Genomic DNA, 21733 nt, shown 5'->3' with positions numbered 1-21733 from the left:
GATATTAAATACACCACAGCAAGCACATTATCATATTTTAGATATTTCCAAACCATTATTTTTCATTACCACAATCCTTGAGCAGTTTTTTTTTTTGCTGCAATCAAGTAAGCAACAGTACATTACATTTTTTAATTCCCTAAATGTTTTTTTTTTTCTCTCAGTAGCACACTTCTTAATTACAGCCCCATGTATTTCTATGTTTTCATCATTCTTAAAATGGTTAGTCTGAGAAATAAACTCTTGTTTTCCCTGAAGAAGCTGACTCTGCTTTAGACTTAGTACAAAACTTACGCTACATTTAGTATTTTTCGTTACGGTAACATCTTAAATTATTGTACCTGCTTCTTTTGCTGAGGAGATATTATCAGCTCATCTAGCTGCTGCGCAATCAAATCACCCACAAACTCCTGACGGTAAACAATATAACCAAATCTATTATATCTGGCATAGATGAGTCAGCAGAAGAACAGTACCCACAAACATTTGTTCACTGTCAAAACTGTTGCATGAAATGGGGGGGGGGGGGGGGGGGGGGGGGGGGTTTACCATATTATGCTTGTGTTAATACAGCACCTCTAGACTTCCAGGTATTTGTATTCAATCAGATTGCTATTGTCCTTCTTGCACTTCAGTTTAAAACATGTGATACAACGCCTTTTTTTCTTTACAGACCGACGTCATAGCGCATATGTAAATACTGACACTTTTTAAAGGGACAGGCAGCATTTTTTCTGTAACCCCAAAAATTGCCAATTATTATTTTTATTTTTTTTGTCGAATTGGTGTCAATTTTAGACGCAGTCTGGAGCCCTGTATTTTGTTTTTTATTTGGGTGAAAGGAGGCTTTTCAACAAACTGGGAATTGTGCTCGCATCTTTTTTTTTTTTTTTTTTAAAAGGGGCTGATCTGTCTGAAAATTGCGAGATTCCTGCTATTGCACACTGAAATGCAATCCCTGCAGTAGTATAGCATAGAGTGAATGAAAGCTTTGTTTACAGCACAGTACATAGTTGTTGTTTTGTTTTTTGTTCTCAGGATCTCTGGTCTCAGTTGCTTGTTTTATACCTTTGCATTTTAAGGGATAGTAATGTTGCTGTCCACCCCCCTTCAATAGAGTAGGCTATATGGGCCCAGACCTCAAGGATTAAGAGCACTGAGGAGGAACCTTTCTATTGGCCCTGTCTGTGCAACCAGATGAACGTCTGTAATAAATCTGCCCTGCATCGTCAGCAGAGGCCACATAAATGACATTGTTTACCTCGCAGGATTACCGCTCTAGGATATTTTCCTGCAAATGTACTGTACATTCTGTAATATTCTGTTGTATATCAGCATCTCACAGTTGCAATTCAGGTTCAGTCAGATCTAACAGAGGGTAGAACTCAGGTGTTTTTGTCTCAGCGATTGCACAAATTACTAGTAACAAAAGTGACAACATTCTAGAGAACAGATTTCCACTGGAGGTACAGTACAGTAGATATCTACCCACAGAATCCCTGTAGTAATTGGAGGAGGTTTTAGCAATAGTGTCGTATCCTTCCAGAATAATGTAGACTTTCACTAGACTTTCACCCATTCTCTATTGACAGAATTATGACAGGTGTTTGTTTTTGTTTTTCCCTTCAGTTTTCAATTCTATAATCTAAACCAGAGGTTCTTGATATGGTTACGCTATTTGCTTTTGATTGCAACCAAATTCGAAAATGCTGACTCACAAAGGCATGTTGATGCAGAAGGCACAAGTACTTTCATGGCTTAACATTCTGAGTATTCCATGCGCAGAGATAATAAAAAAGCAATTGTTTCGGAGAAAATGAGCTTCAGGGTATTAACGCAAGATAAATCCACAAGCTTGTCCTGCACTGCTGGTGGCAAGGCTGCATTTTTAACAGCATCTTCTTCCAATGGGTTTCTTATCCGAAGGCTACCTGCTGCTGTAACTTGAGGAAAATAATGCCGCAGCTGGTTTTGTAGGCCTTGCCTGTGCGACAGGATGATGTACCTTTCAACTCACAGAATTAATTCTCTTATGAAATCTGCCATCAGAGAGAAAGTTTCAAAACGGCCATCCTACACACATGGACACCAGATAGTAAGCTTTTGAATGAATGTTTCGATCTTGTCAGAAAGAAGGTTCGTATCACGTCCTTGTAGACTTTGAGCCGATCAGACACATCCACGAGATAAGCAAGCATTGCAAGCATTGTAAGTCTTGGAGAAGTCCAGAATAAGGAAATCTTTGTTCCTCCAGAAAAAACATTGCTTCTTGTCTCAGCTCAAATAAAGGTGTAAAAACCTTCCCACAGGAAAGCTGTCGTACTTCAGTATGAAACAGCAGAGTTCAGAACCCATTTCTTCGCAAAGCTTAAGTTGGTCGACCTTTGAAGTTCACCACTTTTACAGCCACATCAAGTACCTTGTGAAGATCAGCAAGCATATTCTTAGCAGCTAAAGCTTTACGATGTATTGAGCAATGAGTCCATGTAGCATTGCGTGCAACATGCTCTGCCCTAAAAATAATTGGACATTTCTAAATTTGGGAGAAAACAATAAAATACTAATTGGCGACTACTAAATTAAAATAAAATAATAATAATAATAATAATAATAATAATAATAATAATAATAATAATAATAATAATAATACATCCTCCTGCACGGATCTGTCACGAATGTATATTACAAAAGCTAAGAGCTGTGCAGTCCCTGACACATCAGTTGATTCATAGAGTTTGAGAGCAAAAAGGTTTTTCACTTTCTAGTAAAGCTGTTTATGAATGTCGGCAGCCATTTCATGAATGGCACCGTGCAACCAAATAATTTGAAAGGTTGTATAACTTTTAATTTACTTGTGGAATGAGGTCCCAGCATAGTGGTGGCCACATCAGCAGCACATGGCACTATAATGATTCAACAGTGGTGTGGGGCTTAACGTTTTTTGCTGTCCTTGTACAGATAGTGAACAACAAAAATGAAAACACCAACGTAGAGTCACTTAATAGGATTTTGGGCCACCACGTGCGGCCAGTACGGCCTGTATGTGCCATGGCATAGAGTCTACCAGCCTCTGGAATTCTGCAGGAGGGATGCGGCACCATTCTTCCACAAGAAAGTCAATCAACTCATGTCTGGTTGATGGTTGTGGAAAATACTGTCTCGGGCGTCGTTCCGGAATATCCCATAAGTGCTCGATTGGGTTCAGATTTGGTGACTGAGAAGGCCATGACATATGGATAACATCAGTGTCATGCTCATCAAACCATTCGGTGACCACAAATGCTCTGTGGATGAGGACATTGACATCCTGGAAGACACCCCGGTTATGCTGCACCATGGTGTGAAGATGATCACTCAGTACCATTAAGTAGTGATTAGCATTGATCTTTCCTTCTAAGGGGATGAGTGCACCCAAACCATGCCAGGAAAAGGCACCCCATAACATTACGGAACCACCAGAACCCTTCACTGTTGGAACCAAGCACTCAGGGCTGTAGAGTATTTTAGGTTGGCACCACACGTGCACTCATCCATATGTCGAGAACATGGTGAAGGATCATTCATCTGACCATATCACATTTCTCCACTGCTCGGTAGTCCATTGCCTGTGATCTTTGCACCACTGCACTCGCAAATGTGCATTGCCAAGTATGATGAGCTGTTTGTGCACTGCATCCCAACTATGGTATCCCGCTCTGTGGAGTTCTCGACGGACCGTTTTTGATGAAACTGGCTGCTTGCGTCCCAGGTTGAAATTTGCAGTCAGTTCATCTGCAGTTGCTCGCCTGTTTTGCCTTGCACTTCGACTTAATGCACAGATATCACGATCCTGGAGTATGCACTTCCAACCACTGTTACCCTTTGCTGATGTCTTTCCCTCAGAGTTCCATGACGACATCACCTTAAACACAGTTGCTAGTGAAACATCAGCAAGTTGAGCTGTCTTGGTCACTGACGCTCCTGCCAAACTCGCCCCAACAATCACCCCTCTTTCAAAGTCACTGAGGTCTCCTCTTGCAGCCATGCTAGCCATAATTATAGGCAGCCAGGCCTGTCCAGCATTTTTATACATGACCCTAAGCATGCTGGGATATTAGTTGCTTAATTAACCCATGAGCCACACCTGTGTGGAAGCCCTTGCTTTCAGTATACTTGGTGTCCCTCATTTACCCAGGTGTTTCCATTTTTTTTGTCCACTACCTGTAGGTGCTCTTTAGTATTCACACTGCTTGTTTGTTTTTTCAGATTCGCTAACTTCCTCTCAAAAAAATCAGTTGGTTTGTCCATCAGGGAAGGATGCTTGGTTAAATGACGGTACATTTTTTAAGGCGTCGTATTTTCATGAGCACGTATTTCACCACAAAGAACACACTGCATTTGTGGGTTAGTCATGGATCCAGCATATGTAAACCGCAGCTCAATATATTTTTTAAACATGACTTCAACGCTCACATTCCTCACTGGCCGTCTTAGAAACAGGCTTTTCCAAAAACCGAACCGTATTATTACACAATGTAGTTCGCTAATACTGAAACTCGTACACAAAAAAGCTTGTCTTTGTAAAATGGTCGCTTAGTTTATTACGTTTTCACATGAGGTTAACTCTTTGCATCATTCAGTGTGTTTACATGACAAAGCTGAAAACTGATTTTCTTAAAACGTCACTTTTCTGTGTTTACATGATTAACGATAGAAAATCTAATTAGAATTCAACTGTAAACATGGATTGAAGTTTTTGGAAAACGCAGGATATTTTTGCGTGCACAGTACTGTTGTAGCCTATACGATTTGAACAGACTGGACATTTCTGCAATAGAATGGAGACCAAACCAATACCGAAAAGTTTATTTACATGATATATGTTTTGTTAAATTTTCGGAATTTAATCGGAAATTTCTAGGTGCTGTTTTCCGAAAACTGACTTTCGGAATATTCCAATACATTTTCAGAAAACTGTGTTTACATGACTTTTGATGTTGGAATTAGTTTTCCAAAAAGTTCGTTTTCCAAAATATATCGGAATGCTCATGTAAACGCATTGATTGATTGACTCCTCTCTTTTATAGTTATCAGAATAATCAGTGAGAAATGTCAAGGAAAGGCCCACATAATTATCATACCCAATTCTAAAGAGACTCGCCCTTCACAGCTTAGCATGTAACCTCCAGAAACGACTGTATATTTGTAACTAAGTAACTTCTGGTTATATTAAAATATAGGCGGGACCTGCAAATATTAAGGAAGGAGGAGACTAAATCCTTTGCGACCCCCTTCAGACATACCCGTGAACCCCAGTTTGAGAACCTGTGAATACTGGATATTTTTGCTCTCGTTTCCAAAACCCAATATGAGTGAGATTTTTAGGGAGAAACTACAGTATGCAAAACCTTTATCAAAGTTTCCCATTGTAAAACTGTAGCAAAGGGTAATAAAACATGCACAAGCCCAGAGATATGGGAAAGCATATTAGAAAACATGGTAAACTATGCATTGCATACATTGTCTCACCATTGGAAAAATAGTTATTTCTCCCATACACACTCATATTTTACAGAATTCACTTAGGGTTTTTACAGATATTTTACTGCTATGTACTACAGCAGTACAGAAATTCAAATTCAATCACAGGTTGTATTCTCTCACACACAGAATCAATTTGTTAGACAACGAAGATTTTAAGCCTTTTGAGACCTTTAGTATAATTGCTGTTTGATACCATGTGATCTGAAATGGATTGTAATTGCTAATTAACCTTTCATTACAATTAATTTGTATAGTGTGTGTCGTTCTGTAGCCTATAGTAATTGACTATAATGGAAATCAACCCTAATCTCACTGCAAGCTATATAACATATTGACATAAAATTGCCTGTGTTATGTTTTCTTTAGAAGTGTGCGAAGGATAAAATGAATAATGCGGATCTAGTACTTTATTGATGTTGCCTCCTTATTTATTAATTCTCAAATGTTTTTAGCAGTGGTATTATAAAAGCTTAAAGGTGAATGCTAGAGTACATTTTATATTCAAACTTATTTCAGTTGACTTTTCTCTACATTATACTATATTGAAAATTGGCACAAAGGTTTTACTACAAAACAATGACAGACATGCCTAAGAATTGCTTTGGTTTTGTTCAAGTGAAGCACAGATTAAAGTGATTTAAAGCTGTGTCATGCGCGGGCTCCGGACCGGATGTATTTTAATAAAGGCTGATCTGAATATCACATGCGCTCCATATTTTAACATTTCTTTATGTATTTGTTGTAATTCACTGGACTGTGAGACCAGTAGTTCAGGTGACCATAAAGATAGCCGTTAATGTTCTAATTAGATTAAAGCAGAATTCAATTACTGGTACTTTTTTATTATATATATATATATATATATTATATATATATATATATATAGTATCTATATAATATATATATAATATATATATATATATATATATATATATATTCTATACTTGACAAGTGGTTGATGCTGAATGTTTGTGTAAAAAAATAGGCAGAAGTGATTGCAGGAGTTTTATTACTGTATATTTTTTAGTTGATTTAATTAGACTACCACATTATGTTTACCATATTTAGAGATGCAAACCTAATACATTGGGTTTGAGAATGTTGCTTCAGGGTGTGCACCACACATCAGTGCACATTCATCTTTTTATCAAATTAGGCTTCAGGTTTTTCATTTCTATTCATATACACAATGACACCCATTCTCAGGTTGTCATAGAGATCCCAACGGAAACCAACTTGGTGTGTTTTTTCTGTGGGTTATTCCTCTTGACTAAAATCTAAATCAGATTTTAAACACAAGCATATGACATTTGATATTTGTTAACATCAGCCGTTACCTTGAAACATTTTTTTTCAGCTATTCCTTGGACAGTGACCTTGAGTATGACCCCTGAACTAATGTGGCTGCCTTATTCCAATTTGTTCTCATGGTAAACATATATACAGTGCCTATAGGAAGTATTCACCCTGTTTCACCATTGTTTTCTTTTGATTTACACAACCTACTCAACACTTTCAATGTGTGAAAAAATAGGGGGGTGAAAAAACAAATCAATTAAAAATAAAAACCTGAAAAATCCCGCTTGGAATTTGCAAAAAGACATGTGGGAGACTCTGAAAAGATGTGGCAAAAGATTCTGTGGTCCGCTTAAAGAAAAATTGAACTATTGACCTAAATGCAAAGCGTTATGTCTGGCGCAAACCCAACACAGCACATCACCCAGGTAACACCATCCGTACTATGAAGCATGGTGATGGCAGCATCATATGGGGATGCTTTTCATCGACAGGGACTGGGAAGCTATCAGAGTAAAGGGCAAAATGGATGGAGCTAAATACAGGCAAATCCTTGATGAAAACCTGCTTCAGTCTGCAAAAGACCTAAGACTGGGACAGAGATTTACCTTCCAGCAGGACAATAACCCCAAGCACACAGCCAAAGCAACACTGGAGTGGCTTAAAAACAAGAAAGTGAATGTCCTAGAGTGGCCCAGTTAAAGCCTGGACTTGAATCCAATTGAGAATCTGTAACAAGACTTGAAGATTGCTGTCCACCAACGATCCCCATCCAACTTGACAGAGCTTGAACAATTTTGCCAAGAAGAATGGGCGGCGAATATGGGGGGGGGGGGGGGGGGGGGGGTATATTTGTCTAGCCAAGACATTTCAGTTTTTGTTTGTTTTTTTTTTCCTTAACTGTTGTTTCACAATAAAAATTCTCTTGCCTCTTCAAAGTGTTGAGTAGGTTGTGTAAATGAAAGGAAAAAAATTAATCCCGTTAAATGCATCAAGATTTCGGGTTGTAACACAACAACCTGTTAAAAAAAACGTCCAAGGGGGTCGAATACTTACTATATACACTGTGAATACAGCCTTTATAAAAAATCAAGCCCAGATCTTGTGCTGGCTCGTAAATAAAAGTAAGAATAGAATAAATAACTGCACTGTAATCTAAAACCAGTGGTACTGAAGTACTTCCATCACTGAATATACTCTAAATCAGTGACACTCAACTGTGGCCCTCGAGATTCAGTCTATTCCAGGTTTTTACTCTAAGCAGATTTTAATGTAATTAACTGAAGCTGCTAAGAGGCAATTAACCAGTTTAGGACCTGCTTGGAATAAAGACCAGGACTGGAATGAATCTCGAGGGCCAGAGTTGAGTATCACTGGTCTAAAATAATGGGCAGTTCTGAAATGATATGGTTTAATCAGTATTTGCTCTAATCCCGACCCAAAAATTTTGTGTACACTCTCTTAAGTGTCCCTTGGATACTGTGTTTTTAGTGTACTTTTTAAATATGTCTATTTTTGGTCCAATGCAGGTGCAGTAGTGGTCTGTGGAAAAATCTCAATCCCCATTTTACAAAAGGTTTGGCACCCCTGGTCTAGTGTACACCCTTTTGGTATTTAAGATCATTATCTGTCATACAGTATATTACATTTTTTACATGAAGGGGTCTGAAAGCTTTTTGAAGTTAAATTAAATTAATTGTCATTTCTGACCGAGGATCGAAGTAATGAATAGTATAACCTGACAGGATTTAAAATTTAAGGGTTAAAAAACAAACAAAAAAAAAAACCCATAGGGATTTAGTAATGAAGCAAGTCTTATTTGAAGTAAGCTCAGAAGTATGAAGCTAGATAAATGATCATTGCATTATTTAAGACTAGCTCGATTCTTGCCTTTAATGTACTGCAAGTGCCATCCCCAGCTTTGCTCAGTTTTTGCACTTCTGACTGCTAATACATGTATTAAAATATTGTAGTCTGTACCAGTTCAAAGAGGCTGTACAATTTATGTATTTAAATTTGAATGCTTTCCAGTCACAGATAGTTGTACATTAATCCGTTTTATTTCTGTCCTGAATATGTAAACCTATAGTAGGCTTACACTGGTTTAGGATCACTGTCTTGAACAGTAGACTATAAAAAACAATACAGTATGGAAAGTTAATATAATATGACAATATTTTGGTCTTTAACTTGAAATTGTTTCCATCATTTAGAAAAGTACCTGTGACATTGATCCTGAAACTTGAAATTGTATTGTGCCTTAACCCTCTCTGTACCGGGATACCAAAGAGCAACGCCATACACTTTGTCCACACTGCAACTAATTCATTCTGGCCATTCATCAACATTCTTGTAATGTTTCTTTGTTTTGGGGCTGTGGGCTGCCATATTATAGTGGAATGTAGTCCAGGATTTCCATTCTAGGGCTCTGTGTCCTCTCCATGGAAACGATCTAATGGATCAGATGAGCCTGACATCCTCCACAGATATGTGCTGTACCTTTTTAAGTGATGAAAGAAATCGCATTTATATAATGAGCCAGTAGAACTAGTCGAGCTAAAGTGTGTGTGCCCCCAAATAAGCCTGCTTACCTTTCACTTCCAGGAGGCAGCACAAAGTAATATCCACTAGAAAGTGTCCTGAGGGCATCAGATGGTTTTGAATGGTTAGGTTTAGGGTTAGGGCTGGGGTAGCTTAAGGGTTGGGGTTGGGTTAGGGTCAGGGTGGGTTGATTTTGTAGAGTTGTCGAGCTCTGTAAGCGAAAGGTGGAAGTTCTTGGAAAATGTCCTAGAATCGTCTGATGCCCTCAGGACACCTGCTAGTGGATATTCCTTTATGCTGTCTCCAGGAGTGGGTTTCACTTGAATGTATACAATAGTTTACCTTGGCGAGTTAGAGTTTAGTGAAAGGCATTTGTAAATATCTACTCCGCCACTGTGTCACTGTCCCCTTGTGCAAGTCATTTGACATTATTTTCTCTAAATCACATGTACAGCAGAAGTGTGATACTAAACAAGACACTGCACCCTGGGAAATTATTGTTTTAAAACTGATGGAGGTGTACTTTCATTCCTGTGATTGGAACATTATACACATTTTCACCCTTTTCTGGATTACCCTTCCAATACCTAGATTAAAAAAAAAAACATACATAATTATACTCATTCTAATTTTTTTGGTCAGAGGAAGCCACAGTAGTGTCAAATAAAGTACCTAGTTACTGCATGTGAATGTGTGGAGCTTTAAACAACTTTTTAACCTGAAGTAAATGTACTGCAGGTCTTGAAGGATTATTGTTTGTAAATTCCCCGAGACCCTACTTCTTTTGAGAATGAACACTTGCTGATGATTTTTTTCATTAGTTTTAACTAGAATGGGAGGCTTTTTTCTTTGTCCAGAAAATAGAGCATTGAATCCACCATCACACGTTCAACGTTAAGAGAACATATTACCATATGAAAGTTCAACTGTAGAAGTGGAAAGTGTGCTACTGTACTAAGCTTTTCTTTGTTTGTTCAATACTTTCATTTAGTAAACTGCATATGGGAATTCTAGTTGTAGCATTATTGTACATCTTATGCTGAAACATCTGCCCAGGTTTGTAGGTTTGCAATAACTGAAACCGTAACTTCACAACAGCAAGGTTTGCTTGGCTTCTTAGAACTTCTTAATTATAAAAAAATAAAAATAATTAATAAATATTTTCTTCTTTATGCTCAGCAGCAGTTCGCCTCAGTGCTCGGCAGTTAGTCCTTCAGTTTGCCCCCACTGTTTAAGAATTAGGCGCCTATGATTGTGACACAATTCTTTGACCATTGCTTCTGACATTGATTAAAACACTGAATTGTTGCACTGCTTTTAGAATGAAACGCTCACCTATAGATACCAAAACTGACTCCTGTTACTGAATAGGAAAGGTTACAGGTCCAGAGCCTATCTGGAAAAGTGAGCATAATTTAGATTTTTGTTATGATACAGTTAAATAACTGTAATGCAAAAACGTTATTTTTTTTACTATTGGTTATTAGTTATCAACATAGAAAATGATGTCAAACTCAGAAAAAACTATATGAACCGTGTATTTATGATATCTGATTGAGTTAATCAGAGATTGTATATGATTTTTGCTGCTGTGACTTTGGCATATATGTAAAAGGTTTGATCAGTAACATTTAAAAAACTGTGTGTTTTTGTGAGATTTATCAGGTTGATCCATCTGGTAAAATGACAAGTTGTAAGTAAAATAATTTCTGAATTTCTTTTTGAACATTATTATATTATAATGCTACACAGCAATATCAATCAATCATCTTTATTTTATATAGCGCCTTTCATAGTGGACCACCATCACAAAGCGCTTTACAAGATGCAGTAACAACAAGAAAGTTCATTATAATTTAAATAGAGAAATGCATAATACATGATATACAGTAAAACAGAAAAACAATGCATAATACAGTGGAAAATGCATACTATGATAGTATATATGAAATATTAGCAGAATTTATAACACTTTGAAATTGAGGAGGCACATCCTCCCTTGCCTCTAAGGAGCCTGCACTGGTACTGTTGTGTTACTGTACAGTATTTTTGATGTTTTTCTATTAATTTGTTTGAGCATGTTGACATTTGTTACCATGTTGTCAAAAATAACCTGTCTGGTTATTGTAGTGTACCTGTAGTCTACTCTGGCTAATAGAACTGAAATGTTACTGTAAGTGTAATCAATTCTGGAAGGGTACATGTACCATACTGTAGCCCAGTAGTTTGAGTTTATTTTCCTTTTGAAAATAATGAAAAAGTGGTTGTGTGTGTAGCAGAGGCTTCAGTCACAAAAAAAAAATATCCCAGGGAACATTCAAGCTTTTAATGAGCATATTTAAGTATTAATTATTATATATATTTTTTTATATGCAGTTGCCTTGTTGCTCTCCATTTTAATTAGAAGCGGATATATGATATAGGCTCTGAGGTATATGATATGGGCTCAGGTCCTTATGAATAATAAATCATTCTCATCTCATGAGAAGGAGAGTACTTTTCTTTCCTCAAATTGACTGACTCTCAAATTGAAACCAGGTGTGTTATTTCTGAGTGTTGCCCTCAAGCTATTTTTTTTAGTAATGGGAATGTAGATCTCTTTATGGAACACAGACATTGAAAACTGTGTCTGCTGGATTCAGAATTACATTGTTATACTCTGGAGCATAATATAGAATTACTACTAAAGACATAACATATGAAATAATAGGTTGGTTTTTTTTTGTTAGTTTTTTCATTCGATCATTCCCCTTAGCTGATACCCCAGGGATGCTTTGTTTTTGTTCATATTTCATAGTATTTTTAATCTAAATAAACATTGCATTTTTGCTGATAGTAGGCTGTTTTGGAAGCTTTCCAATAATATTTATCACATCCATAATGCTGGACTTAAAACTGTGCCATTAAAATAACATTGATAGGATACATCAATTAATGTGATTGTGGAGAGCACCCAAGTCTTTTTTGCAAAACTACATTAAATGTTTTATTTGGATGGCCAACTAATCACAGGCTTTTGAGAAGCGACACAGTATTGGCACAGCAAGGCTGGACTGTTCCTGTTTGCATCCATACCGTGACTTAATCTATATAGTCAACAATGTTTGTTTCATTCAGTGAGGGAGTTCTTGTTTATGGTTGTACAGTTGCGTTTTTTGTGCAAATGTCACATCTATAACTCTTTAATTGCCCAGGATTAACCATTAATTTGGTGGGGGGGGGGGCTTGAATTGACTGTTAGCAGTAAAGTAATTAAACTTTCAAATGTTACTGTTTTTTAAAAGGCTCCTGTCAAGTGAGAACTTAAACTGGCTTCTGCAAGTCCTAGCATTGGCTCCTTGGAATATTAAACACATGGAACTAGACTTTTTTCTTTGTCTTTTGAAATTCTAAATTCTAACGCAAATTATTGTTTACAGTTTTCATGCATTAGAATTTCAATTTAGCATTAATGCTTGCACTGTTCAGACTGCAGAGCAGGTTGTAATGTAGACTGCAGATCGGGCCTACAGTACTTCCCAGGCAAACCAAAAGTAACAGCATTTCAGAACCTATTCAGCTGGTGTCTATTGAACATAAGAAGAAAAAGAAAGTGCTATACCAGGGCTACTCAATTCCATTCTCTGGCGGGCCAGATAAGGCAATGTCCAAACCTTGTTGGGTCACAGGGCGCTTAAGATGTGAGTGCTGGTGGGGGGTTGTTTAAATGGTCATGAAAAGCTGACTATTGAGTCATACTTTATACAGTAACAGAACTTTGCAACACCACACTTGCACCAGTCAACTGATAGATGTCAGAAATAACTACTTACAGTGATACAATGTCTGATCCCTGCCATTGTAGTTTCTTCGCAATAAACAAAGTGGCAAATTACACATTTTCACAAAGTGATAGCGTTACTGAGGGTTTTTTTTTTTTGTAAGCCGTACACACAAGTGAAAACTCACAAATTTAATTTAAATAAACTCTACAAGAAATAAATGTGGAAAAGGAGGCATTGCACAAAGGAAGAAAAACACCATTTTGGTTTTCGTTTATTACTCTCCTTAGAAAATAGGATCTCAACAAAACAAAATGTTGATCACTATACGTAACACTTCCCTTGCTAGTTTGACCGGTGTCTGGAAAGTGTGCAGCCTTTTCCAGTGATGTGCATTACCAGCATCTGTATGACCCAATTCTGACTCTCTTCCCAAATCTGAAGCATCACTTTGTTGATGCTGTGTTCATACCACACATCACTTGCCATTTTAGATGCAGACATGGATTTTTGCCTTCGAATGTACAGCAATGTTTGTAAGAATATTCAGATAGTTTCTTCACACTAAAGAAAATAATATTACTTCATACCGCTGTTTTCATATCGCACTAACACTCAGCTAAATGGGCGGGGATTTGTGACAAAATGAGATCTCATCAGAATGAAAGCTGGTCAATCAGCTGGCTTGTTCCTGATTAAGTTGCCAAAACAAACAAAAAAAACTCTTGTTAGGGGAACAAATACCCTGTAGTTAGCGGTGACATTACAATCTTCAGCTTTTGTAACGAAGGACAGCTGATGTGCGACAGGCCAAATGGAAGGCTCTTGCGGGCTGCCAGTTAATGAACCCTGTGCTATATAATCTTGTCTGTTTGGAGCATTCAGTTTTATATGTAGATGTAGAGCTTTTGATTTTTGATTGGTTGAGTACTGTAATGGCTCGTCTGTCTCAAGAAATGACAGACCAAGATCTAGTGACAGCTGTAGATGGAAGCTTAGCAGTGTGAGACTTGTTGTGCTACCACCAATTCTCAGATCCCCAACACGTTCAATAATATTGTGTGGGGAATTTTATGTAGTTGTACTATAGTTAACTTTAAAGCCAAGCCTACAACACATTGTCTTCTATACTGTCGACTGTATGTTAAAATGAAACCTCAGTGGTAATCTATTGAATAACTGTGTAGTATAGTATATGCTGACTGTCATTAAATAAATGCTATTTTTGCTGTTTATAATAGTCTATCGTTTTTCTTTTTTTCACAGAGGAAATTAAAGAAGAAACAGAAAAATTAAGGTAAGCACTGCTTTTTTTAATAATTGGAGCTTTTTCTTTTGTGATTGTTTTGTTAGTACTGTATGTGTTTTGATTTGCTTTTGATCTTGCCCTGCTGAAGGACAGCTAATCCATGGATGTATTTTATTGTAATGTCTTGATATTAAATAGTACACATGAAGGCTTATTTTCTTAAATTAGTAGGGTTTATATAATGAATAAAGTAATTGGTATTGCCATTAATTACTTCTGTCCTTACTGTAAGTGATCTTAGACAAGGACAGCATTTTAACTTTTTTAACATCAAGGGTAGTGACGCCATAATTAAAACTTACAACCCATTCCAAACCCAGCTTAAAGTCAAGTTCTGATTAAATGCTGTGTACCATATACTAATGAATCCAGGAGGTTCAGATCAAGCTCATTGTGATCTATTTGCTAGTTTTGGCTGCCACGGTCTCTGTTGCAATCTGCATAAAAGGGCAATGGAAAGCAATACATAGAAGATAGAAAAAATAAGTTACATATTCTTGATCACTTATTCCTTTTTGTACATGGATATACTGCAGTAATTAGTTCACTTCATCAAAGCAGTTTGGGTTGGTCAAATTTTGCCAGCCAACAATCTTAAATGGAGCTTACTGTCCCAGTTCAAATTGTTTTGATATCCCTTCCGTTTCTGATGAATCCTTGCATCTCAGTTTGGCTGTGCTAGGTAAATCAGTTTTTATTCATTACTAATAAAAGTAACCCGTCATCTGAACAAAAAATGCAAATATATTAACATTCGTACTAGAATTTTCAAGATGATTTGCAGTGACCTGTTAATTACTAGAGTATTGTGTTTAAGGTCAGCTCAAGTGCCATGGAGACAGCGAGTGGTGTTGTGTCTGCCAGTCCATCATCATCCTCTACGTTAGACTCAAATGTTCTCATGAAAGTTGATACGTTTTATACAGCCAACCAAGTGATCAGACAAGGAGAAAAACATTTAAACAGGAAAAAAAAATTGCACCAAAGCATGAAAATATAGAGTAGTGTCTGGTGAAAGCTGACACAAGTTAAGTTCACCCTTGCTAATCCAAACTTTTTTTCTCTTTTTTTTTTTTTTAGTCCTCCCCTGGGAGATTCCAAGACTATCTCGGGCACTCTGCCACCACTCAAATCAAAGGCAAACTTCATTGAAGCAGACAAGTACTTCTTGCCTTTTGAGTTAGCGTGTCAGTCCAAATGCCCCCGGATTGTCAGTACATCTCTAGACTGTTTACAGGTCAGTACTTGTAATCATTAACAACTAGTGGAAGAACTTGAATGTAGACTTCTTTTTTCCCCCCTAATTTAGTTTTCTGCTGTTTTGGATTATAACATCAAAGTAAAGATGTTTACTCCAAGGTTAAAATTGAACCGGTATCTGCATTACGTTAATTGTATTTCATTACATTTATTAATTTTATTTGCTTTCACAAAAATAATGCAAAATAAAGCTTTGATCAGTTGGTGCACATGTGTATACTATTTTGCTACATTTTATTCTCTGTGTTCACACATACTCGTGGGTAGCATTTTGTAGAACAAAGCACAAGTAATGATGCTTCTGTAGCAAACAAAGTGGCTGAAATAAAAAAATCAATAAAGAAACGGTTGAAGAAGTATAGGTTCTAAGTAAGCGCCCCTTTACTTGAAGTTTCCCCGTGGCTTTATTTACTTTTCAGGAAAGGAATTCATATACTGAACATCGTGGGCCCTAATATGTTTTAAGATTTGGCTTTTTTTTTTTTTTTTTTTTAAATCAGTTAATACTTTAAGCTCAGTTATTCCTACTTTGTTTGTTCTGTTTGTTGCAGTACTTTAGGTTTATAATAAACGTGTTCAGTATATATTTTAGCAAATGTCTGGCTGCAGTAAATATCTTCCAAAGACAGTTTTATTTGTAAACAAAGCTTAATGGTAAAACAGACAACAGTAAGTAATAATTGTATTGTAAAAAAAACGAAACCTTGTTTCAATACGAATAGTATGCTCTGTATCTTAGTAACCTTTGATAAATATCCTTTGTGTGTGTGCGTTACTTGAATAAACATTCTGCTCTTTCCGTCTTTTAGAAACTAATTGCTTATGGACATCTCACTGGAAGCGCCCCAGATAGCACAGCGCCTGGAAAGAAATTAATTGATAGAATAATCGAGACCATATGTAGCTGTTTTCAAGGTCCGCAAACCGATGAAGGTGTTCAGCTGCAGATTATAAAGGTTTGCCTCCTTTCGCTTGGTGTGACAACAGGATTGAGATATTTTGACCTCAGGAGATTTCACAGATATGTTTAGAGTGATATTCTTGCCAAATAATTAGGCAAGACATGGATATCCAGGAGACATCCTAATAAGAGTTGCACTTTTTTGAACAGCATGTATATGGCAGTGCATACCCTTACAAAGTAATTTGTTTGTAGATACCATTTTTTTTAATACACTAGTAAGTTTTAATGTACATCGTTTTAAATAGTTTTTTGTTCCATCTCCTAGGCTTTGCTTACAGCAGTAACTTCTCAGCAGATAGAAATTCACGAGGGAACAGTTTTGCAGGCTGTACGAACATGCTACAATATCTACTTGGCCAGCAAGAATCTTATCAATCAAACAACAGCCAAGGCTACTCTTACCCAGATGCTAAATGTCATATTTGCACGAATGGAAAACCAGGCAGTAAGTAACTTTCTTGGAAATCGTGTTTTCAATATCAATGAAAAATTTCTTTCTGATTTAAAAATAAAAAAAGTATGTATATTTTTATTTCATTTTCTTTTTTTTCTTTTTTTTTCTTTTTTTTTTTTTTTAAATAACGCTTTTTTTTCCCCAAAACGTAGCTTACAAATCACAAGATTACATTGGCATCAAGGAAAAAAGACAGACAGGTAAATGTAAAGGGCTGTCTCGAAATGCTTGAACAGATATCTTGTAGTTGCATTTGCTTTGGCTTGACTCCTTCTGTGATAGTAGAAGCTGTGACAAGGAAGACTTGTTTAAAAACTGTTTTGCTGCTTCTTGTTGTTTTTCTTATTTTTGCTTACTTAGATCCTAGATTTGTTACAGTATGTTTTGAATGTTAATGCAGAAAGTTTTTGAAATCTGTATTCAGCGAGGCAGCTTTAAACCTCGATGAGCTCTGATTTGTACTTCAGCCATAAATGTACAATGTAGTAATGATCGCGCCCACTAATGTAAAACATTGAAATTACTGTTCATGTGTGCAATACAATATGATCTCTTGGTTTTGCATTAACGTGCTAAATTACAAGTGTAATTACTGAAGTGGGGAACATGGCAATATCAGTTAATTGCTTAGTACATGTAGGAATTCTGTTGTGCTTATTGTTGTTGTTTTTTTTAACCATTTAAATGGAACTGTAATGACTGTTGTTGAAATGAGAGAAACAAGGGTCCCACAATGGAGCCCCATTGCTCTTTAGCTCAAAACGCATGTATTTCCACAAGGTGTATCTCCATGTTGGATAGATCTCCTAACTATCAGATAAAAACTGACAAGAAAATACATGTGTTCTTCTTTAGTTTAAAGTTGTAGTTTGTGGTTAACACTTTTATTTCCAAATGCATTGGTCTATTTGACAATGTTGCTGTTCAGCGACAATGCTGGGAATGAAATGGTTAATCCATTGTGATTTTAATGTGATTAGCTATTTCCGCAGAACAGTTATGTGTCAGTCATTGTGTTTCCCAGACATCTTTGTCAAGAGTCTAGTCTGTGAATGTTGTTGTTTTTTTTGTTTTTTTTTACTTTAACTATTTGTTTGGTTTTAACCCTGGAACGTGTGCTTGCTTTTCTGCTGTATAATGGAATTCTGTGACTATGTTGGGATTGGAAAACTGGGTGTTGGGGTTATCAGTTTCATTTTCAATTTCAGTGTCTTTAACCAACTGAGGGGAAAAAATTAAGTAGGTTTACCATCAAGTTACAGAATTCCAACAGGACTGAGTATTGTTGTTTGTGACTGCCCTGTGCCTGTGTTACAGTCCCCAAAGCAGTGTTCTTTGTTCTGCTATCTTGCTTACAAAGCTTGGTGCATTTTAATATTGTTTTTAGTTGGTGGCTGATGAATCAGGACTTTCTCATGTATTCTCTTATATTGCATTTCTTGCCTGTTTATATGTATGTCCAGCTCCAAGAGGCTAAGCAGATGGAGAAGGAGAGACACAGGCAACAGCATTTGCAGCAGTCCCCGATTAGCCAGAATGAGCCCGACTCCCCACAGCTCAGACAGCTCAAGGAGCAGCCGATGAAGCAGCTACCTCAAGAACCTGTAGGAGAGCCAGACCACCCGGCTAATGAGACGGAAAAGAGTGTCTATGAAGACACCGAGCCAGAAAACGGATCAGAGTTCTGCAGTGCAGAAAACCAGCAAACTGAGACTGATCAGGCTACAGCAGCAGCAGAGGGTAACACCCCCCCCCCCCCCCCCCCCCCCCCCGTGTCTCTCTCTCTCTCTCTCTCTCTCTCTCTCTCTCTCTCTCTCTCTCTCTCTCTCTCTGTAAATGAAATATTGTCATTTCACTGTTCAGGCTGGAGGCAGTCGCAGTATAACCCAGTATTAACAATATAATCCCTTGTTACATAACAATGCTTATCTTTAGAAGTTTCAAGTGTTTATTACAGGGGAAAATAAACTATATAAGGGTGCTCTTCTGCAAAATTTCTATACATACAGTTTTTGCACGGCTACAGTATTTAAAGACCATGGCCGGTGACTGACCTTTACCGTTTGTCTAATATTGCTGCCATATTATAATTTGTGTACGTTTTTATTTCCAGATTAAAAAAAAAAAAACACCATACATGTATCTGTGTTTGCTGTACACATATAAAAAATACACATTGATAGCAGATTTGTCTTGTGTGTGCCGTGCTTACATGCTATATACAGGTCATGTTGCTTTCACATATACAGAATGTTGCTCATACATCATCTAAGTCAATTGAACTTTTTTTAAGGTTTGTCTAAACAGGATGGAGGTGACATTGATGGGAGTGACACTTCAAATTATGAAGAAAAGGCACAAGAAATTGTACAGAGGATCCTGCAGGAAGTAGTAAAAACTGTCGTGGGAGGTAGTTGCTGGTTGCCATTTGTTTATTTCTGAAATAAAATACCATCATACCATTCGTTAATGTACCAATAACCTGTGGTTGTGGAACTCTGGGGGGAGCTGGGGGGGGGGGTTAAGGTAGTTTTTTAATGGCTAGCTGGACAGATGTGGACTAATCATAGCAAACTATTTTGTTGTTTAGTATAACATAAACACTTTACAATACAAATGCATTGTTGACTTTCTTGTTTTATCAGTATTTTCATATGTATATGCCGACTGGTGTTCATTATTTTGTATTTATTTGTATTCATTTTACGTTTGTCTTCATTAAAGGAGGTCAGTGGGAGCTTGGCTTTCTCTCTTTTTTCTTTGTTTCAGTTTGTGTGTTCAGTAGAGCAGATGTTATCTTAATAGTGAACGGTGGTTGTTCTGTGAAACTACATTTGAAATCTGCCTCTGGTCAGTTGAGGCTCCAGTATTTTACAGTTTGAACTTTAATAAGGTTTTCTGTGTGTAGATTTGGGAGAAGGCCCTGGTAGGAATGGGATTGTGGAGATCACCACTGGAACGCCGGATGATGAAACTGGATTATGCAATGACAATGAGAATGTCCGTGCAAACGGAATCCCTGGAACTCCCATCTCGGCTAGCTACACTCCATCCCTCCCCGATGACGGACTGTCTGTTTCTTCCAGTGACACTCAGGTGCACTTATCATTCTAAATCATCGAGTCATTTAAATACACTTTAAAGACAGTGTTTTATTATAAGAAGCAATAATAATGTTTTCACCATTATTTCTTTTGAATTGAGTTTCGTCAGCATCACGGTGTGAAAAGTTGGTACCAGACAGACTTCCTTTTGCTAGTAAAGATTAATAAGAGACACTTTCATTATCCAGACAAGAGGTCTTGAATGCATTCATTTTCCAAAAGGGCTCGCAATAAGTTCTCTTTTCCTCCTCAGGAATCTGGAGTTACAACAGGTGCTGATGCTAAGTTCTCCCACATTCTACAGAAAGATGCCTTTTTAGTCTTTAGGTCCCTGTGCAAACTTTCTATGAAGCCGCTCTCAGATGGACCTCCAGACCCAAAGTGAGTCTCATATTAGTGTTGGGCTCATTGGTTTTGTTTAGTTGTCTTCAATAAAATAAACCAGCCATATGATTTCAGCAGCCCGAATGTGGTTGGCTCTGTATATTAGTTGAAGTCAGCTCAGTTCATTGGAGCACTTTTACATTGTTTTCCAATGTCATTTAACCTAAATATTGGCTAAAGGAAGACATTCAAACATAAGTTTCTATTCTTCTCAGTGTCTTTCCTCTATTATTTAAGCACTAGTTACTTAACAATATGTGCTGTTTTACAAAGTCTAATTCTTAATGGCATTAATAAGTAAAATAAGACCAGATGGAAATTGTAGTTCATGTGCAAAAATGATTAGCTTTAGCAAGATCCAGTTTATGTATGTGGTGCTGTGATTTTCAAATACATTTGCACATTCAAAGGGATTATGTAATGCACATTTATTAAAAAAATAAACTTGAATGCATCACTTTAACCAGAACGTATTTTATTTGGATAAAATTGGTTTGCAACTGGAAGTGAGGTTTCCTTTAGCATTAGATGTTAATTTGCATTGTGCATTATATTTCCTTTAGCATTAGATAACATTTCTTATTTTAATAGTTATGTACCTCTCTGTACACGGCTGCCTTCAAACAGTCGACCCTAAAGGCTGTACAGTAATTGCTGTGTAATTTCTCAGTACTGCAACACTGCTATTCTACTACCCATATTTCTAGCATTGCTGTTTATTCTCGAGGTCATTCCTTATTTTAAATAAAGAGATGGTATATTGGTATAGCTAAGCAATTTTTGTAATGGTTTCTACGTTTTGTGTAGAAAAAGAAAGGTTGGACATAGTGAACTGGGTTTATTGTCTTTTTTAGGGATGCCAGACTCAGTAGTTGTACATTTAGACTGGTTTATACCATTCTGCAAATTGAATGAATGCATTATACTGTGTCTTCTGAATTTGCATACTATTTAAATGGTTATTATCCCATTAAATATGTTTCTCGTCATTATTTATTACTGTTTGTGCACTCATATTATTTATATGTTTAATAACATCAGCAGCATATTTGCACTGGTAGTTTATCTGAGGCTTTCCATTGCAAATTTTTAACAAATTCACTGTTTTAGGATGAATAAATTACCAGTGCACACTAG

The 21733-nt window shown here is 36.9% G+C and overlaps 1 protein-coding gene across 4 annotated transcripts in view; it reads left to right on the top strand.

Moving 5' to 3' along the window:
* Positions 1 to 21733, top strand: part of LOC121313397 (brefeldin A-inhibited guanine nucleotide-exchange protein 1-like) — a 62667-nt gene that overhangs the window by 9022 nt on the left and 31912 nt on the right. For 2 of the 4 annotated variants that reach the window (XM_041245882.1, XM_041245883.1), the window contains exons 2-10: positions 14388 to 14418; positions 15511 to 15667; positions 16500 to 16646; positions 16920 to 17099; positions 17261 to 17308; positions 18572 to 18848; positions 19402 to 19518; positions 20017 to 20204; positions 20466 to 20593. In XM_041245882.1, the coding sequence (XP_041101816.1) occupies positions 14388 to 14418; positions 15511 to 15667; positions 16500 to 16646; positions 16920 to 17099; positions 17261 to 17308; positions 18572 to 18848; positions 19402 to 19518; positions 20017 to 20204; positions 20466 to 20593 (1273 nt within the window). The remainder of the gene's footprint in view (positions 1 to 14387; positions 14419 to 15510; positions 15668 to 16499; positions 16647 to 16919; positions 17100 to 17260; positions 17309 to 18571; positions 18849 to 19401; positions 19519 to 20016; positions 20205 to 20465; positions 20594 to 21733) is intronic. The other 2 variants (XM_041245884.1, XM_041245885.1) reach the window with 1 other exon arrangement.

Source organism: Polyodon spathula, chromosome 3, assembly GCF_017654505.1.
Source record: "Polyodon spathula isolate WHYD16114869_AA chromosome 3, ASM1765450v1, whole genome shotgun sequence".
In the NCBI taxonomy this organism is placed as follows: domain Eukaryota; kingdom Metazoa; phylum Chordata; class Actinopteri; order Acipenseriformes; family Polyodontidae; genus Polyodon; species Polyodon spathula.
The sequence above is the reverse complement of the archived record's forward strand: the minus strand, read 5'-3'. Positions and strand labels throughout refer to the sequence as shown.